General features: G+C 49.6%; 1 protein-coding gene across 6 annotated transcripts in view; it reads left to right on the top strand.

The window, feature by feature from the left end:
* Positions 1-18258, top strand: part of SHANK3 (SH3 and multiple ankyrin repeat domains 3) — a 69954-nt gene that overhangs the window by 41402 nt on the left and 10294 nt on the right. For 4 of the 6 annotated variants that reach the window (XM_072596392.1, XM_072596388.1, XM_072596387.1 and 1 more), the window contains 3 exons: positions 311-441; positions 1324-1408; positions 6730-8989. In XM_072596392.1, the coding sequence (XP_072452493.1) occupies positions 311-441; positions 1324-1408; positions 6730-8989 (2476 nt within the window). Of the gene's footprint in view, positions 1-310; positions 442-1323; positions 1409-6729; positions 8990-15406 lie in introns of all 6 variants that reach the window. The other 2 variants (XM_072596391.1, XM_072596390.1) reach the window with 2 other exon arrangements.

Raw genomic sequence — 18258 nt, 5'->3', positions numbered from 1 at the left:
TTCATGAATTCAGGGAAAGGTTTGGAAATCTACCTGAATCTTCCCAGGATGCTTTGAGATTTCCCTTTAATGGGAACAACTTGAAGTAAAATAAGTGTTTTGTGGTAATGTTGAATCATGGCCAGGCAGATGTTCCTGGCTGGCCCCCTTGTGTGCCACGCCCTGGGACATTGTCCACCTTGCCTACACCTTGGACTAGTTCTGGCTGCTGCTTAGCACTGTTGCTCCCGCTAGCTGGGAAAAGGTGAGTCAGGGATCAAAGAGCAGAAGCCACGGGCCACTCAGTGTCTGCTTCCTTTGGATTGTGCAGAGAAGCTGGATGAGATCTTGGCGGCAGCTGCGGAGCCCACACTGAGGCCGGACATCGCCGATGCTGACTCCAGGGCAGCCACTGTCAAGCAGAGACCCACAAGTAGGCGCATCACTCCCGCAGAGATCAGTGTGAGTGGACCTATGGAGACTGGGGGGAGTGGGAATGAGGTGGGAGGACCCTCTGGTAGTGGGGCCACTGAGAGAGGGAGCATGGGGGGTACTGGAAGTGAGGCCATGGAGGTCATCATCAGGGTGGTGGGACTCAGGAGAAGTGGGTGGGTGACTGGAGCCCATGGGAGAGGAGCTGTGGGGTTCGCTGTGAATGTAGCCAAAAGGGTCACTGAGAGAAGAGCCACAGGGATCACAAGGCATAGGGGGATGTGAGCCACTCAGAATGGGATCACAGGGGTCCTTATCAGTTGAACCCCAGGATTCACCAAGAATGGGGTCACAGGGGCTAGTCAGAGCAAGATTGTGGGGTTAGTATGAGCAATGAGATCCATTGGGAATGGGGGATGTGAACCATGGGAAGTGAGTCCCTAGGGATCTATGTGAGTGACTCACTGGGAGAGGTGCCACAGGGACCAGCTTTGAGGGTCAGTGTTGGGAGTGGGATTATGGAGGCTATTATGAATGGATCCACAAAAGCCAGGAAGAGAAGTGTTATAAGGGTCACAGGAATCCATGAGAGTTGAGCTCAAGGTTATGGGGTTCACAGGAAGGGCAATTAGAGATGTCATAGCAGGATCAATGAGGGTATGATCATACCACTTATTGACTAGGGTCATAGGAGATTGGTGTGAATGTGGTCAAGGGCATACCAGGGTCATTGAGGTAGGCACAGGAATTGTGGCTGGGGGTGGAATAGTATAGTTTTATAGTATAGATGTCAGTAAACTGGTAAGGGCAGCAGTGAGGGGTGACTTGGGGATGTTTGAGAGGATCAGAGGATCAGTGTGAGGGTGTGAGGTGCTTATCTCCTGCCATCCATGTTTTCTTTTCTCTTCACAGTCTTTGTTTGAACGCCAGGGCCTGCCTGGCTCTGAAAAGCTTCCTGGATCCCTTCGAAAGGGCATCCCACGCACCAAGTCTGTAGGTACGGCCATGGTGGATTCTATGGGATGGGGCTGGAGTGGGAATATTTCATGGATATGGAGGAATGAGGTTGATGGTGTGATTATGAGAATTACAGGGGCCCAGGTATAAGGGAACCGGTTGTTGGAAAGGTGAGGGGACCTCTTGGAATGGGAAAACCCTTAGGACATGGGGTAGAGATGGAAGGGATAGAACAGGACATGAGGCACTCACAGGAATGGGAAGTAGGGATATGGAGAATCCAGGGGCCCCTGCCTATGATGCTGCCTTACCCTGGATCTTGGGGGTTGGAGGTGGCCATTATCAGTTCTTCCTCCCCCAGCATTCCTCCTATATTCCTCCCCTGCTGAACCCACCAGTAATGACCCCTGCTGGTCTGTAGGTAGCTGGTAAAGGCCTTGGAAGCCACCTCATCCAGCTCACCTCCCAATGGAGGAATTCGTTTAATAGCATCCCTATCAGGTAGTTGTGCAGCCTCATAGGACACTTCCAGTGATGAGGATCTCACTCCCTTAACTGGATCTGTGTGGCCTTCAAGGGGACCATCAATGTCTGAATGGTTGGGCCATCCCCTCCTTCTAAATCTGCCTCTCCACTACATTTGCTTCTGTCTTTGGGTATCAAGTCAGGAGGTCTGAGGCCTCTTTCCCATGAAGCAGCTGTCACATGATGCTCAGGGTCTTCTCTGCTCCAGGCCAAGAACTCAAAGCCTTCATTACCCTGGTCACCTTCCCGCTGGATGTGTTCATTTGTTAATATCCTCCCTAAAACTGGTGCTCAGGTGTAGTCTGAGCAGGCAGAAGGCAACATCAACTTCCTCATCATGGACACGTTCTGTCTGCCTGTCTGTCTCTCCTTCTCTCTTCTCCCCTCTCTTCCTCTCTCTGTCTCTGTCTTTGTCTGTCTTAGTCTTTCTGTCTGTCCCTCTTTTCTCCTCTTCCTGTCTCTGTCTTTCTGTCTGTCTCCATCTCTGTCTCTCTGTCTCTGTTTCTCCTTCCCTCTTCTCTACCTATCTCTGCTTCTCTCCTCTCTCTCTCTCTCTCTGTCTCCATCTCTCTCCCTTTTCTCTCTCCCTCTCTGTCTTTGTCTCCATCTTTTTCTCTATTTTTATGTCTTGGTCTTTCTGTCTGTCTGCGTCTCCTTCGCTCTTCTCTCCTTCTCTTTGTCTTTCTGTGTCTCTATCTCTCTTTCCCTCTTCTCTCCTCCCTACGTCTCTCTGTCTTGATCTTTCTGCCTTAGTCTGTTTCTCTCTCCTTCCCTCTTCTCTCCTCTTTTTGTCTCTGTCTGTCTCAGTCTCTCTGTCTCTCCTTCCCCCTACTCTCCCCACCCCCCCTCCTGCCTCTGTCTCTTTCTCAGCGGAGTCTAAGATGGTGGGAGCTTTTTTTTTTTGGCCCATGTGTCTGGGCTCACATTTGCTCCATGGAGCTTGTCCACCAAAACTAAAATTTCTTGCAGAGAAGCTCCCCCATCTTGTATTTGTGCAGTTGATTTGTTTTTAACCAATGACTTAGTGTTTATTCTTTTTATGTGTTTTAAGAGATTTAACCCATCAATCTAATCTGACAAAATCTGGGGAGATCCTGCTATCTCACCCAGCATATCAGCTATTCCTCCTAGCAAGGGTGAGGTTTGTTGAGTCCATCATCTGTGCCTTCATCCAAGGGTTTGATAACAATGTTGAACTTGAGAGAGCAGAACCCTCAGGGCTCCTTCCCAGAGAGCTCCTTCTCAGTTGACATCAAGCCGTTCATTGCATTGGGTGATTCGGTCAGTTGCGAATCCATCCACATCCCTTTTGTCCACGAAGGAAGCATGTGGGCCTTTATCCAATGCATCACTGAAATCTCAGGATGTTATGCTTAGACAAAGCTAGTTGCTCATGACCTATTCTTGAACTAATGTTGGCTCTTGGTGGTCACTGTTTCTTTCTAATTGCTCAACACCTGCCTTCTAACTGATATTTAATCACCTTTCTGGAAATCAGGGTGACCTTTGCCCTTTTCCAGTCTTGTGGTAGCTGTCCTCATTGCCACAACTTTCAAAGATCACAGTAACTTAGCAAAGCCTATCTGCTGGGCCATTCATCCTTCTGCTGTGTTATTCATCTGGTCAAGGTGACTTGAACTCATTAAGGAAAGCCTGGTGCCTTTTTACTGGCCCCTAAGTTAGCTTGAGTTTCACTTTCCTGTTCTATACTTTCAAGACTGAAGACTCACATAAAACTGAGTAGCTCAGCCTTCTTCCTCTCAATTGTTATCACTGTCCTGTTCACTTTGAGCAGCAGCATCATCCCTTTCTTTATTTCCTCCCTGTTCCTGATGTGACAAAAAAGGACATCCAAAGGATGTTCATTGCCAACCAGTCTCAGGCCATCCTGTCAGAGGGCTTTCAGGACTGAGCTGGTCTCAGATGCTGTTACCCAGCCTTGTCTATCTTTCCCTTTCAACTCCAGGTATCCTCAAGCGGCTTTTCTGACTTTCTGAATATATTGCACCTATTCCAAGGCAGATCTGGCCCTTGCTTTTCTTTGATTCAATTCAGTTCAAGCCCATAAATGTTTATTAGACACCTACTGAATGCAAAGCCCTGTGCTAGTGCTGGTGGGGTTTCGGGGCAATAATACAGAAATGGGATCTCAGTCCCTGTCTCTAGGGAGTTTGCAGCCTGATAGAGCCAAATGACCCGTACAGATGTCATGTCAGTGGATCTGGGTGAGGGCAATCTTCCTCCAATTTTGTGCCCCCTAAGTTCATGCACACCTGGCCCACATTCTCCCATTTGTTCTTTGTAGAGGGGCTCCCAAATGTTGTCTGGGGTGGGGGGCTTCTTCCTGCTCTCTTCAGGGTAGGATGTCTGTGATTCAGCTGTTCTTCTTCAGTCCCTGACTCCTCCTTTCCCCCACTCAGCCATCTCCCGGAAGCCTCTCTCACATTACTCTGTGCACCTGCCATCATCCCACCCTCTGTCTCTTCACTGCCTTTCAGGTCATTGCCTGCTTTTCAGTGAGTGTGGCATATCATGATGCATTACTATTTAGCATCATAGGAAGGATACCAGTGATGAGGGTATGTTTTTATTTCAGAAAGGTTAGGGTTGTTTATGCAAGGCACAGTTTCCCAAAGGCAGTCCAGCCTCCTTTCTTCCTCCTATTCCATCCAGGGCCCCCCTCATCTAGCTGTATTGTCTGCATGAGATAACTTGAACCCAAGATAGCTCTGACCATCAGAAAAGTAATTTGTAGCTGGCTTTTATACAGCAATGCACTTTATCTACATGTCACCCAGGAGTCTGACAACAACTTTGTCCTGAAGGAGCTCTGTCTTCATTATCCCCATTTTGTGGATGTAGAAAGAGAGGCTCAGAGAGCCTTGTCACTTGTCCATGGTGGAACAGCTGGTTCATTCAACTGCAAGTTATAGTCTGAAGCAGAGACATTCATCTACTTGGTTTCTTGTGTGAATTATCAGGTCACATTCCCTTGAGTGGTTGTGAGTTTCATTTAGGAGGCTCTGGTGCCTTTCTCCCCTTGATGCCATTGACCCATTGCCATCCACAAACAAGGGTGTCTTCTAGGAAAGCCTTCTTTCATCTGGACTTTCCTGGGTTGGCCTCCATCGTCATGGCAAACACCTCTGGCAGGCAGATAGCTAGCTCCTTGTTTCTTGCTGGACTTGGGTATTAATAAATAGAGAGCTCTCCCTGCTGTTGCATCTTTCAAAGCATGAACTCAACACATGCACGGAAGACCCCTGGCTAGTGGATGGAATACTATGTACATTGTATTTTTCCAACCAAGACAGTGCTTCTTGGTAATCAATAGGCAGCATCTTTTGTACTTTCATGTTTATGACCTTGGGCAAGTTATAGCATTTCTTTGTGCCTCTATTTCCCCATCTGTAAAATGAGATGGATTCTGAGGTCCCTTAGAGCTCTATATCTGTGATCCTGTGCCTTCCATGGACCTCAGTTTCCACATCTGAAAAATGAGAATAATATTTCTTTTATACTAAATCCCTTGTGGGATTGGTGTGAGAGAGGTGCTTTGTAAATCTTAAAGTGCTCCTTGTTCCCCCCGCCCCAAGCCTGAGACAGCAATGGTTGTCCCTGCCTGGTGAGTCCCTGAAGACTTCTTGCCTAACAGACAACTATCCCAGCCTCCCTGGTCTCCTCCGTGATCCCCCCCCCCCCTTACCTACCTCCCCTCTCTTGCGTGGATCTTTGCCTTGCTCCCTCTGTTTCTCTCTCCCCCCCCAATCCCCCTCCCAATCTCTTATCCTTCTCTTCTGAGACAGATCCTCTCCCCCCTCCCCCTTCTCTGTGGCCCCAGCCATCCCTCTGGGGTTTGCCAGTGACGCCTCCTCTGCCATGTTCTCAGGGCTGCGTGATGCCTCTCCCTGTTTGCTACAGCTTGATACATGCTTCCTCTAAGAAGTCTGTGTCTTCCTGGCTCAGATCATCCGCCTCTCCGGCTCAGCTGCACTGGTTACCTTAGCAATGTGTCTCTTCTGGCCCCCACCTGAACTCCAGTGCTTTCTTGGCCTCCTCCCTGGAGGATGGGCTCTCCTTTGAGCCATTTTTCTTTTGGTCCAGAGCCCTATGACTTCTGGGTAGAGAAGGCAGAAAGGCATGTCTTGCTCATCTGAAGAATCTCCTGGCCAATGCTCACTCAGGCCTCCAAGGAGGATGGGCCCAGCCCCTCTCTCTCAGGCTCAGATCTAATTCTTAGAAGTGGGAGAATGTACATTCTGCTTTTGCTTTTCCGTGGATCTTAACTGTTCTGCTTTTCCATTTATCCGGTTGAATCTCATCTTGTTTGACTTGGCCCTACGTTCTTGCCTGCAGAGATATTTTTGGCTCCTGATTGTGTAACCCGATGTGTTAAGTTCTCCTTCTCAGCTTTGTCATCTGCCTATTTAATAAGCTTGCCATCTATGCCTCCAGCCCAGTCATTGATAAAAATGTTAAATAAAATGGGGCTGAAAGTAGAGCCCTGGGGCACACTATCAGAGACCTGTCTAGGTTGACAGTGAGGCATGACACGAGGAGTGCCGGTTCCTGCTGGCTCTACATTGAATTGTCCCAAGGGGGTCTTTGACCATAGGCTCTGAGGCCGGCTGTCTTCTGAGCAGTGGGGACTGGTGCAGAGCGTAGGGAAGCTACCAGGCTATGGCAGTCCCTTCTCCCTCCCTCCCATAGCTTTCCTTTTCCCAATCACATCTCCCAGGTGCTTCCAAGTCTCCACTGCTCCCCCACGCCCCCACCCCCTCTCCCTCCCCAGGCCTCACCCCAGGTCCCCGGGCCTGACTGCCGGTCCCTCCGTAGGGGAAGATGAGAAGCTGGCCTCTCTCCTGGAGGGGAAGTTCCCGAGGAGCTCGTCTATGCAGGATGCTGTCCGTGAGGGCCATGGGATCCCGCCCCCACCCCAGACCGCCCCACCCCCCCCACCCTCCCCTTACTACTTCGACACAGGACCACCTCCCTCCTTTTCACCGCCGCCCCCGCCAGGCCGTGCCTACGACACCGTGAGATCCAGCTTCAAGCCGGGGCTGGAGGCCCGGCTGGGAGGGGCGGGACCCCCTGGGCTCTATCCTGGCCTAAGCGCTCACGGGCCTCTCCCTTACCCTGAGCGCCAGAAGCGGGCTCGGTCCATGATCATCTTGCAGGATTCACCCCACGAACCATCTGTGGCGGAAAGCAGCCGGCCTCCCCCTGCAGCCACGCCCCCTGAGCGACTGAGGCGGAAGGCACGAGTACCCGGCAGTCAAGACAGCCCTTACGCCAACCTGGGCGCCTTCAGCGCCAGTCTCTTTGCCCCATCCAAGCCCCAGCGCAGGAAGAGCCCCCTGGTGAAGCAGCTGCAGGTGGAGGAAGCGCAGGACCGGGCTGCTTTGGCTGTGGGGGGCAGTGGCAGCAGTTTCCCCCGGGAGCCCTCGCCTACTCGCCGGGGGCACCGGCTCGGGGGGCTCGACTACCCCCCCGGGGAACCCCCTGGCCTCCCATTTACTGGTGCCGGCCCTGGCAAGGAACGAGACCGTCGGCTGGATGAGAGGCGCCGCTCCACCGTCTTCCTTTCCGTGGGGGCCGTCGAAGGCAGCTCTCCCAGCCCTGAGATGCCGTCCCTGCAGCCTTCCCGTTCCATCGATGAGCGTCTCCTGGGCAGCGGCCGGGACCTGCTCTTACCCTCGCCGGTCTCCGCTCTGAAGCCATTGGTCAGCAGCCCTAGCCCCTCTCCTGTGGGCTCCACCTTCATCCACCCTCTCACCGGCAAGCCCCTGGACCCCAGCTCGCCCTTAGCCCTCGCCTTGGCGGCCCGGGAGCGGGCCCTGGCTTCCCAGGTGCCCTCAAGATCCCCAACCCCCGTTCACAGCCCAGACACGGATCGGCCAGCCCCTCTCTTCGTGGACATCCAGAGCAGAGAGCCAGAGCGCAGCAGCTTGGCTTCCCCCAGCCCAGCCTTTTCCCCCCGGGGCCCCTCATGGGGCCCCCTCCCTGCCCGCCGAGAGGTTGAGAAGTCCCCACGGGAGGAGAGGAAGACCCCAGAGGACAAGAAGTCCATGATCCTCAGCGTTCTGGACACCTCGCTCCAGCGTCCCGCCGGCCTCATCGTGGTCCACGCCACGGGCAATGGGCAGGATGCTGGGGAGCTGGAGGCAGAGGAGAGTACACCGGCCACCCCTGAGCTGAGCCAGGCCCCTCCTCCGGCCGCTGCCCCGGTGGCCGCACCTGGGGCCCTGCCCAGTCCCCGGGCCCAGCCCCCTAGCAGCCCCCCTGCCGCCGACACGGTGCTGGGACAGGGCAGCTCCGAGGAAGAGCCAGACGTGGTGTTCGCTGTGGCTCTGCCGCCGGCCCAGTTGTCATCGAGTGATGAGGAGACGAGGGAAGAGCTGGCCAGGATCGGGCTGGTGCCGCCCCCGGACGAGTTTGCCAACGGCCTCCTGGTGAGCACGCCCCCCCCGGGCCCCGGGCCGGCCCCATCCCCCATGGCCTCTCCCAGCCCAGCCTCAGGGAAGCCCAGCAGCGACGCGCCCCCTGCCCCGGAGTCAGCCGCGGATTCTGGTGTGGAGGAGGTGGACACGCGCAGCTCCAGCGACCCTCACCTGGAGACCACGAGCACCATCTCCACCGTGTCCAGCATGTCCACGTTGAGCTCGGAGAGCGGCGAGCCCACGGACACGCACACCTCCTTCGCTGATGGACACACTTTTGTACTCGAGAAGCCGCCTGTGCCTCCGAAACCGAAACTCAAGTCCCCGCTCGGGAAGGGGCCCGTGACCTTCAGGGACCCTCTGCTCAAGCAGTCCTCGGACAGCGAGCTCATCGCCGCCGCCTCCGCCGGGCTGGCCTCCGGAGCTGGGCCTGCCCGCCCTCGCTACCTCTTCCAGAGAAGGTCTAAGCTGTGGGGGGACCCGGTGGAGAGCCGGGGGCTCCCAGGCCCCGAAGACGACAAACCGACTGTGATCACCGAGCTCAGCTCCCGCCTGCAACAGCTCAACAAAGACACCCGTTCCCTAGGGGAGGAGCCAGTGGGAGGCCTAGGGGGCCTACTTGACCCCCTCAAGAAATCGCCTGCTGTGGCTGCAAGGTGAGTGGGGTGGGGCTGGGCCTGGGGCTGGGGCGGGTGGAGAGGGGGTGGTGGGCATGTCCAGGGCATGTGGATGCTATCTATCCTCTACCCTCCCTTTCAACCATGCCTCTGTGTCCATCCCTCTGTCTTCCTTGGGTCTATCCTCTGTCCATCTAGTGCCAAAGAGAAAGAAAGAGCTTTCCTGGCCCTAGCCTGATGAGGAGAAATCCCAAGCCGGCTCCTGAGCCTTGGAGTTCTAGGCAGACAGAATGGATAGGGTCCTTGCTTCCCTTCTGATCACCCCTCTCACTCTCAAGTGAGCCGCTCCATGCTCGGTAGCAGTTCCAAGATATCTCCCTGCCTTTCCTTAGCCCCCTAAAGGCCCTTTCACATGGGGTGACCCCGGTGGCCTGTGTTGGGCTGGTCTCCTGTTGCAGTCCTTACCCTGAGATCTAAGCCAGCCCCAGGATCTTGCTTGGAGATGTATGCTTACTTCAGGCCCACTCTCCATCTCTTTTGGGCTTCTCCAGTTTTGCCTAAGATGGCCAGCCTGCCTAGAGAAGTAGCTCCCATCACTCCTCTTTCTCCACAGACTTTGGTAATGCAGTTCTAGCTTTCTGAGTGGTTCTTACCGCACCCCCCCCAGTCCCCCCCAGGATGATGTTGTTGCCATCAGAACTGTGGGAACTCTTAAGAATGGCTCATCAGGAAGTAGGCTGGGTTGACTTGGCTCCAAAGGACAGAATAAGGGGCTCTGGTGGAGAGCCTGTGGGCTGCAGTGTAAAGGCTGACCTCAGAGTCAGGGAAGACCTGAGCACACTCACTAATTGTTGTGTGACCTGGGGCTAGGTCCTTTCCCTTTCTAAGCCTCAGTTCCATTATCTGTAACACAGGCACCCTGATGCTTGCACTACCTAATTCACATGGTGATGGTGAACAAAATGCTTTGCTAGCCTAAAAACCAGATAGAAATGGGACCCAGGATCATCTGTGGGCTGCAGGGAAGCAGCTTTCCACTCACAGTAAAGGCTGTTCCAAAGGGGAGAGGGCTGTCTTGGTAGGAGTGAATTCCAAGCCACTAGAGTTCCTTTAGCAGTCATATATCAGGGATAATACAGAGGGACTTCAGGCTTGGGGCTCATATAGAGAAGGTTGGAGTAGATGACCTCACAGGTCCCATTGAACTCTCCAATTGTGTGATTCTGTAAAAGGTCAGGAAGAAGCCTGGGGTAGGGTAGGGTGTCACTGGAAATAGAAATGGGCATTGTCAGCACCTGTGCCTTGGGTCTTTGATCCCTAAGATAAGTCTGTCCTCACCCTGACCTCAGGGGCCTGGCCTCATGTCCTTCACACAGCCTAACTGCAGAGTCCTTCAGCCTCCATCTTTCCTGATCCAATGCTGTTGTGCCCTTGATCCCTTGGAGGGTGGTGGGAGGAACCTTGTCCCCAGAGATTCCAACTTTATTCTTGTGTGGAAGAAAAACTGTATGCTTAGGTTTTAGGCACATATCTGCCAAGGGTAAATTTATTAATCAAATTATTCTAAGCATCTTTTCCACCCAAACTACACTTAAGTTACAATTCATAAGAGTTCAAGAACAAAGACATTCCATTGTCAAGAATAGAAAAGGGAGCAACACTTTTGATTCATTAAAAGGCAGCTGTCCCCACTTTTGGCTTCATCTCGAGGAATCATTTCCTTGAATCCTCCTAATCCATCTTTGACCACTCCTTCCCAGGAGTCTTTCTTCAGCCTGGTCAAAGGTGAAACCAAACTTCCATTAGTCGAATTAATCAAATATGTACTTTCTTCTCTCTTGGCTGGTCATGACCCTAATTAATTTCAGAAGATTCCTTCCTGGGTTAGTCAGGGTTCTCCCTTGAGAAGCTGGTTATGCCTTGGATAGAAATAATGTAAATGGTTCCAATGCAAGACATTATTTGGGGATTGATGGTTAAAGAAAGACTGATAAGGACTTTAGACAAAATGGTCATGATAGTATTCTATAATATGTAGCCTAAAGAGGGAATGATGTATGTGTGGGAATTAGTGTCTAGCCCTCCCTGAGGATTTTGCTTCTCCCTTTGTCTCAGGACATGGGGATCCAAGGCTTCAGAGAATCTCATTGTGTCTTCCTTTATTGGGTGAATGTTCAGGACCTTGAGCTCAGAGAAATCAAGGCTTCACATAGCCTCTACCCTGGCAACCTTAGAGGGTTAGCACCCAAATGGAGTCCTGGCACAGCTAGTGATGCTGATGTTCTGGGCACAAAATTTTGAACTGCTTTGGATGTGAAATGAGGATCCCTGAATTTCCTGGTCCCTGAATGGTCCTTTGAACTGGTGAATCATCCTTCCTGACTGTGATCTGGGATGAGGGTACCTGCCTCTGCCCCTCTCTTCCAAGTCTGGAGTCAGGGTCAGAGATGGGATTGGAAAAGGCCACTTGGTACCTCTCAGACATTTTATAGATGTCTGTAAACTGAGGCACAAGCAATCCTACAATAAATTTGCCTATGGTCTATACAAGACTGCCATCTCCCCACCTCCTAGAACTCTCTCTGTCTCTGTCTCTCTGTCTCTGTCTCTCTCTGTCTGTCTCTGTCTCTCTCTCTTTCTCTCTGTCTCTGTCTCTCTGTCTCTCTGTCTGTCTCTCTTTCTGTCTCTGTGGTTCCCTCGATGAGCTGGTCTCTGTTGCTTTCACACAGTCACTCTACCAAACACTAGCTCTGTCCTCTGCTCAGGCAGAAACTACTGTGGGCTTTGTCACAAATCCCTAGGGCTTAACTCCCAAACATATCTATTGTAATTAATTAATTAGTGGAGTCACTACATTTTTTATAAGGTGAAGCGAGAGCAAATGAAGAATAGTACACCAGCCTCCCTTTGCCTCACATCTTAGCCCTAACAGCTGTTTGCCTTTATTCTCAGAAGTAAGCAGCTGTCTCAGGTGTAATTTACACATGTGCTTGTCTAAGGGGAACAAATCCCAAGTATTTAGGATTAACCAAGCTTGCCAATGAAGAACCAAATCGGACCTGTTTGCATCCTGCTCACTATTTTCTTGAATGGGCAAATGCCTCTTTCATCCAAAACCTGGGGTTTTCCTGACTGCTAGTCTGGGAATTCCACCCATGTGTTGGTTGCCTTGTCTGAAGCTTGCTTCCTTGGTGTCACTCAGTCCCAAACCCCTTCAAATCAGGTTCAAGATGCTGGACCCCCATCCCTCTCTAGAGCCTGTCCACATCCAATCCTGAACCTCTGAAGTGCCAAAGCGGCTTCCCCTATCCCGGGGGCTTGGCGCTTAAGATTCTCTTCTTAAATACACATGACAAATCCCATGGGTTCTTGGCTAACCTGTAGAGCAGAGATGACCTGAATCAAAGGAGTTGTCTCTCTTGGCTCAGGTTCCCTGCCCTGCATAGATCTCCAGGATGTCTCAAGTATTCAGAGGAGAAGGCTAGAACATGCCCCTAAACCCCTTCATTACATTTGGACAGGATAGGATATTTTATTTGTTTTCAGTTTTCTATAATCACTTCCATATAGCTTAGATTTTTTCCCATCTGTCCCCCTTCTTCCCCACTCTCTCCCCACTCCCTCCCTGAGATGGCTTGCAATCTCATATAGGTACTACACATACATTTCTATGAAATCCAATTTCACCATAGTCATGTTGAATAGAAGAATTAAAATGAATGGGAGAAACTATAAAACAAAAAAAACAAAACACAACGCCAAAGAAAGTGGTCTGCTTCATTCTGTGATTCAATTCCATGATTCTTTCTCTGGATGTGGAAGATGTTTTGCCTAAAAAGTCCATTGGGAGTTTTTTAGGTCCTTTAATTGCTATGAAGAATTAAGTCTACCAGAAAAAATTACTCACACGCTGTGGTTGTTGCTGTGTACAAAGTTATCTTAGTTCTGCTCCTTTCACTCAGTATCAGTTCATATAAGTCTTTCCAGGCCTCTCTGAAGTCTTCCTGTTCATCATTTCTCACAGCACAACTTGTTCAGCCATTCCCCAATTGATGGGCATCCCCTTGATTTCCAATATTTGGCCAACACGAAGAGAGCTGCTATAAATATTTTTACACATGTGGGACCCTTTCCCATTTTTATGATCTCTTTGGTTACAGTCCTAGAAGCAATATTGCTGGATCAAAGGGTATGTACATTTTTGTAGCCCTTTGGGCAAGATAGGATATTTTAAACACAACAGAGCTACATGTGTTTAGTTTTTAGCAACAGTAAGAGGGTTATCTCTGTCCTTTGTGTGTCTCTATCCATTCCTCTATTCCTTGCCTACCTGTCCTTAATATCCATCCATCCATCCATCCATCCATCCATCCATCCATCCATCCATCCATCCTTTTGTCTCTCTGTCTGTCCCCTCTTCCATCCCTAGCTAGCCTTCTGTTATCTCCATCCATTCTGCGTGGTCAGTCCTCTGTGCTCATATCTGTCCATCCTTCCTGGGCTGCTGCCAAGCTTGGTCTCAAACCTCTACCTCTCTGGATCAGAGAGGATGGAGGATGCCACACTGTGGCCCTTAGAAAGGAGGCCATTATGGGTTTGTACTGATGACCTGGGCCTGAGAGGCTAAGGAGAGGGAGGGCTGGGTTGGGGACCAGGAGCCATGGTAGGATAGGGCAGTTGGTTGAGTATGGGAATTCAGAGATGGTTTGAGCCTGTAATGTTCCATCAGCATGCTAGGGAGGATGTGAGCTGTATCTTTGAGCTCCATTCCCCTGGAACCTAAGATTGGGAGAAGTCCTATCTGGTTCTGGGGGACCTTTTCTTTGGATCAGGTTATCAACCATAATTCCTACCAACAGGCTGGCGGGAGTCATCTCCTATGCCTTGCACTCCTCCTACCAGAGCCCCCCCTCCCACCTCCTGCTCCCAGCTACTCCTGCTCCTATCCCAGCTACATCTTCCCCTAGACTCCTCATCTGGCTAGAGCTTTCAGGCTACAAGCAATGTGCAGGCTGAGGTTCTGGAACCCCACAGACCCAGGCCTAATATTAGTGGAGGGGACAGTTTTGAACCTCCTAGTTGAGAAAAGTGAAAGGAAAAGCCTGGGAAGACATTTATCAGGCGCTAGGTTGCCACCTGGGCTCACCTCCCAGAGTCTTGTTTTGGCCTCTCCCTTGCCCTGTCAGACCCCCGTCCTCCAGAATAGAACCTATCCTTTGGCCACATTTCATTCCCCTTTTCTAAACCTTGGCTACCTGGCCTATGTATGTTCAGCATTGGATTGCCCTGCTAGTCTGACCAGGCCAGTCTGGGCTCTGTGTGTGGCCATTCCTACCACTTGCCAGGTGGTTGGTTCCCTCAGTATTTCTCAGCTTCATTGGCCCGGGCCTCTTCCCTATGCTCCAATGACCTTCTTGTGCCCCTTCATGTCTGGACCCCACCCTGTCCTGGGAGTTCTCCAGCTGGGCTCCATGGAGTGATCTCCCGTCCTTGCCTCTGGCTTCTGGGTGCCTAGGCTCTTCCCCCTCCTCTAGGGACTCTGTCTTTTCAGACCTTACCTGTGCTGATGTGCTATTTTCCCATTCAGTTCTTCTGTACTGTCATTTATTAGATCTATATCATGCATAGCACGCTATCCTGGGGCTGGGGAGGGGGGATTGGTTCATGGAAGCCCCAGGGGGCTCACAGTCTAGTGAGAGGGGCATAAGACACAGACACAGATCACTTCTGTGATTGTAAGATAGAGATATTTTAAGGGTTGGGGAAAGTGCTACTGGATGGCCCAAGTAAGAAAGGCTACAACTTGATGTGCAGATCAGGGGAGACTTCCAAGAACAGGTGGCCCTGGAGTAAGGCTTCAGAGGATAAGTAGGCATTGAACAAGAAGACCAGGCCCAGGATCAGGAAAACCTGGCTGGCATGTGGAAAGGAGTCACTTGGCCAGGGTTGGGATGTGGAGGGTTTGAGGGCACAGTGCTTGTATGCCTGAGGAGGCTGGCTGTCTCTTCCTAAGCGGTGAGAATATGATGGGATGCTGGAAAAGCAGGCAGAGAACTGAAGGAGGAAAGGCAAGGAAGAAGGAGATGGCACATGAATGCATTAGATTCTCATGTTTTACAACCCTAGTTTTCAGCTCTGTGGGTCACATGGGCTATCTGCAAGTCTGCATGTCCTTTTTCCCCTGATGTGCTCTCCTCTCCTCCCAGGAAGAGTACTTTGCTGAAGGGGAGCTGGGCAGGGCCCTCCCATCCCTTCTGTAGCTTTGCCCTTTGCAGCACTGATGTCCCTGGGAATATTCCCCAGCTGTATAAGACAAAGATTTGGTTGTGTTTTTTCTTCTTTAAAAAGACTTTCAGAAATGACCATGTGCCCTGGTTGTTGACTTGTGTTTGGGAGAACGCTGTCTCTTGTCACTCCCCTTTTCGATGACGTAACAATACACTAATTCCCCTCCAGGAGCCTGAATGCCAACTCATCCACTCTCTAGCCTGGACAGAGTCCATCATGAGGTGCTGGCCACTAGCTTTGCCTCCCTCCTATATCCTGACTGTCTTTGGGCTTTTGTCCTTGAGGTTGTTTGCTGACACATTCTTCTCATCCTTCAGTGTACTGTCCTGCTAAAGTCCTGGGGCTTCCTTTTGGGGCTGGCCATGGAGCAAGCTCTTCTGTGCTCAGGAGTATTTGATGACTTGAGATCTGCCAGGTCTCCATACCTCTCTTCTGTTTTGATGTCCCCATGGTTTGGGGATCCCACTACAGGTCACCAAGTTGTAAGGCCAATGATCCACTGTCCCCCAGAACTCACTGCCTCTTCTTTTTTTCTTTTAAAATGGATTACCTGTTTTCAGTCCAGTTATATCCCTTCCTCTCCTCACCACCCCCAAGCTCAAGGAGACTTCTGCTGTAACAAAGAAAAACAATTAAATAAAGCAATTCAACAAAATCCTTTGATAGAGTTCCAAGACTAGCAACATACATGACACTTCATATCCATAGACCCCTACTTCTAAAGAAGGTGCATTTCCTCATGTCTTCTCCCACAGCCTAGTCTGGGTATTATAATTGCAGTGTTAAGATTTATTTTTTGTTATATTCTTTCTTTAAATTTTTATTGTCATTGGATACACGAGTTTCCCAGTTCTGCTTACTGTACATTGCATGAGTTCATATAAATCTGTTTCCCTGAATTAATCATATTTATTATTCTTTAAGGCACAAAAATATTTTAATACATTCAAGTACCATTTTTTTTAGCCATTCCTCAATTTATTGATGGGTATGCACTTCACTTACAGTTTTTTTTCCTGCCACAAAAGTGCTGTGATGAACATTTTATGTACATGAGATCTTTCCCTCTGTCTCACCTCCATATCTACCTATGTGCTCATCAAAAGGATCAAGTCACTCAAAGTCTCAATGTTCTTATCTGTAAGTTGTTTGTATTACTAACCTTTCAAGATTAGGTCTGTAAGACTTGAATTAGAAAATGAATGTACAGATTTGTAAACCTGGAAGTAGCAGTATTCTTCCTCCAAAGAATAGCATGGGACACTTAGCCAAAGGTCACTAAGTCCAAGTATTTTGGATCCACATCACCCCTTTTAGTGTTCCCATCTAGCTCTGTCTACTGCCAATGAGATGTCCAGGCTGGATCTTGATATATCACTTCTTTTTTTGCTAAATGTTCATCAGCTACCTTTCTCTCCATTAGAGAATTTGACCAGAAATGGATTTCATGCTCACTGGCATGTAGTTCACAATCTACAATCTCTTTCCTTTTTTGAAAACTGTGACATTTGTTCTCCTTCAGTCTTTTAGTCCTCTCCTATTCTGCATAGCTTTTGGAATATCAGACCCATACTGACTCATCAGTGCCAGTGCTTACCACTCTTGAAATGGGTCTTACCAGACTGTACCAGGGGTTTACTTGCATATTTGATTACCTCTCCTAGATTCCATCTTCTGCACATCTTTTATTCTTCAGAATAAATTGTGATGGACATCTTTGGTTTTCATATCACCTTCGTTTCTCAGTGCACCAGCACTCCAGCTCCTTCCCAGAGACAGAACATCTCATATAACCCAAGAATAAAAAAGAAGGAAAACACCAGTTCATCAAGACTAACCCACTCATAGAAAAAACCATGATGTTCTGAGCAGTGCTCCTCCACCAGAGCCCCCTGCCTCTGCGGTGAAAGGAGGGAGTTATTTACCAACTCTCTTCTCTGGGACAAGGCTGGCTTCATTGTTTCGTTTTGTTATTCCAACGTTGCTCTTGACATCGTTTACATGGCTGGAGCACTGTGCCTCCATTTATCTATACCTTCTCATGATTCTTGGATTCGTCACACTCCTCATTTCTTTGAGCAGAACTATACTCTGTGACATTCCTATATCACACCTTGTTTAGCCCTTCTCCAGTCATGGGGCATTTACATAGTTTCCCATTCTTTGTGACTACAGAAAGGGCTGCTATAAATATTTTTGGTCTTTATGGGTACCTTTCTTTTTATGTTGATTTTCTTGAGTAAGTGCTTATCAATATGATTTCAGGGTCAGGTTAGTCACTTTCTCTTCACAATTTCAAATCACTATTCTGAAAGGTTGAACCAATTCATAGCTCCATGAACAGTGCAGTAGAGTGGCTGTCTTCCTACATGCATGCCAAGATGGACAACATCTTTGACAGTTTACTGGGTTTGAGGTGAACCTCTGAACTGTTTTGATTTATATCTGCCTTATTTGTAACTATTTGGAGTGGTCTTTCAAAAGGTCATTAATTGGAGACCTGTTTTTTCTTACCCTTTGACTGCCACTGGGGAGTGGTTTTTGGGCTTCACAATTAGGTAATTCCCTATCTTTTTTCTTTATTTTTAAATTGGAATTTTTATTCCAAGTTTCCTGGTGAGTTCCCATTGCATGCACATCAGTCTCTTCAGACAATTCCTATTTTCCCTGTTTACCAGAATTGTTTTCCTCCATAATTTTATTATTGAAAGCACTCTATCCCAACTGGGCTGACTTCCTCTGCAGAATTCTAGGCCATAGGATCCTGCCTCTCCTTTCAGTCCTTTGGAATCTGTTCTCCCCAATTGTGGTGTGCATGTCACACTATACTTAGCTTTCTTCTTCACCAGAGAAAATTCTAAGAGGAAGTGGCCACTTTTCCCTAAAATGACCATCATGTCCACCCCAGCAACTAATTCCTCTTTGTTCATGAGAATCAGATTCAGAACAAAAGTTCCCTTCATTGGTTCCTCTAGCTTTTGAAGGAAGAAATGATCATTCAGGTAAACTGAGAATTTTTC

The sequence above is a fragment of the Notamacropus eugenii genome, chromosome 3 (genome assembly GCF_028372415.1).
Source record: "Notamacropus eugenii isolate mMacEug1 chromosome 3, mMacEug1.pri_v2, whole genome shotgun sequence".
Lineage (NCBI taxonomy): Eukaryota > Metazoa > Chordata > Mammalia > Diprotodontia > Macropodidae > Notamacropus > Notamacropus eugenii.
Note: the sequence above shows the minus strand (reverse complement) of the source record. Positions and strands in the feature narration are given on the sequence as shown.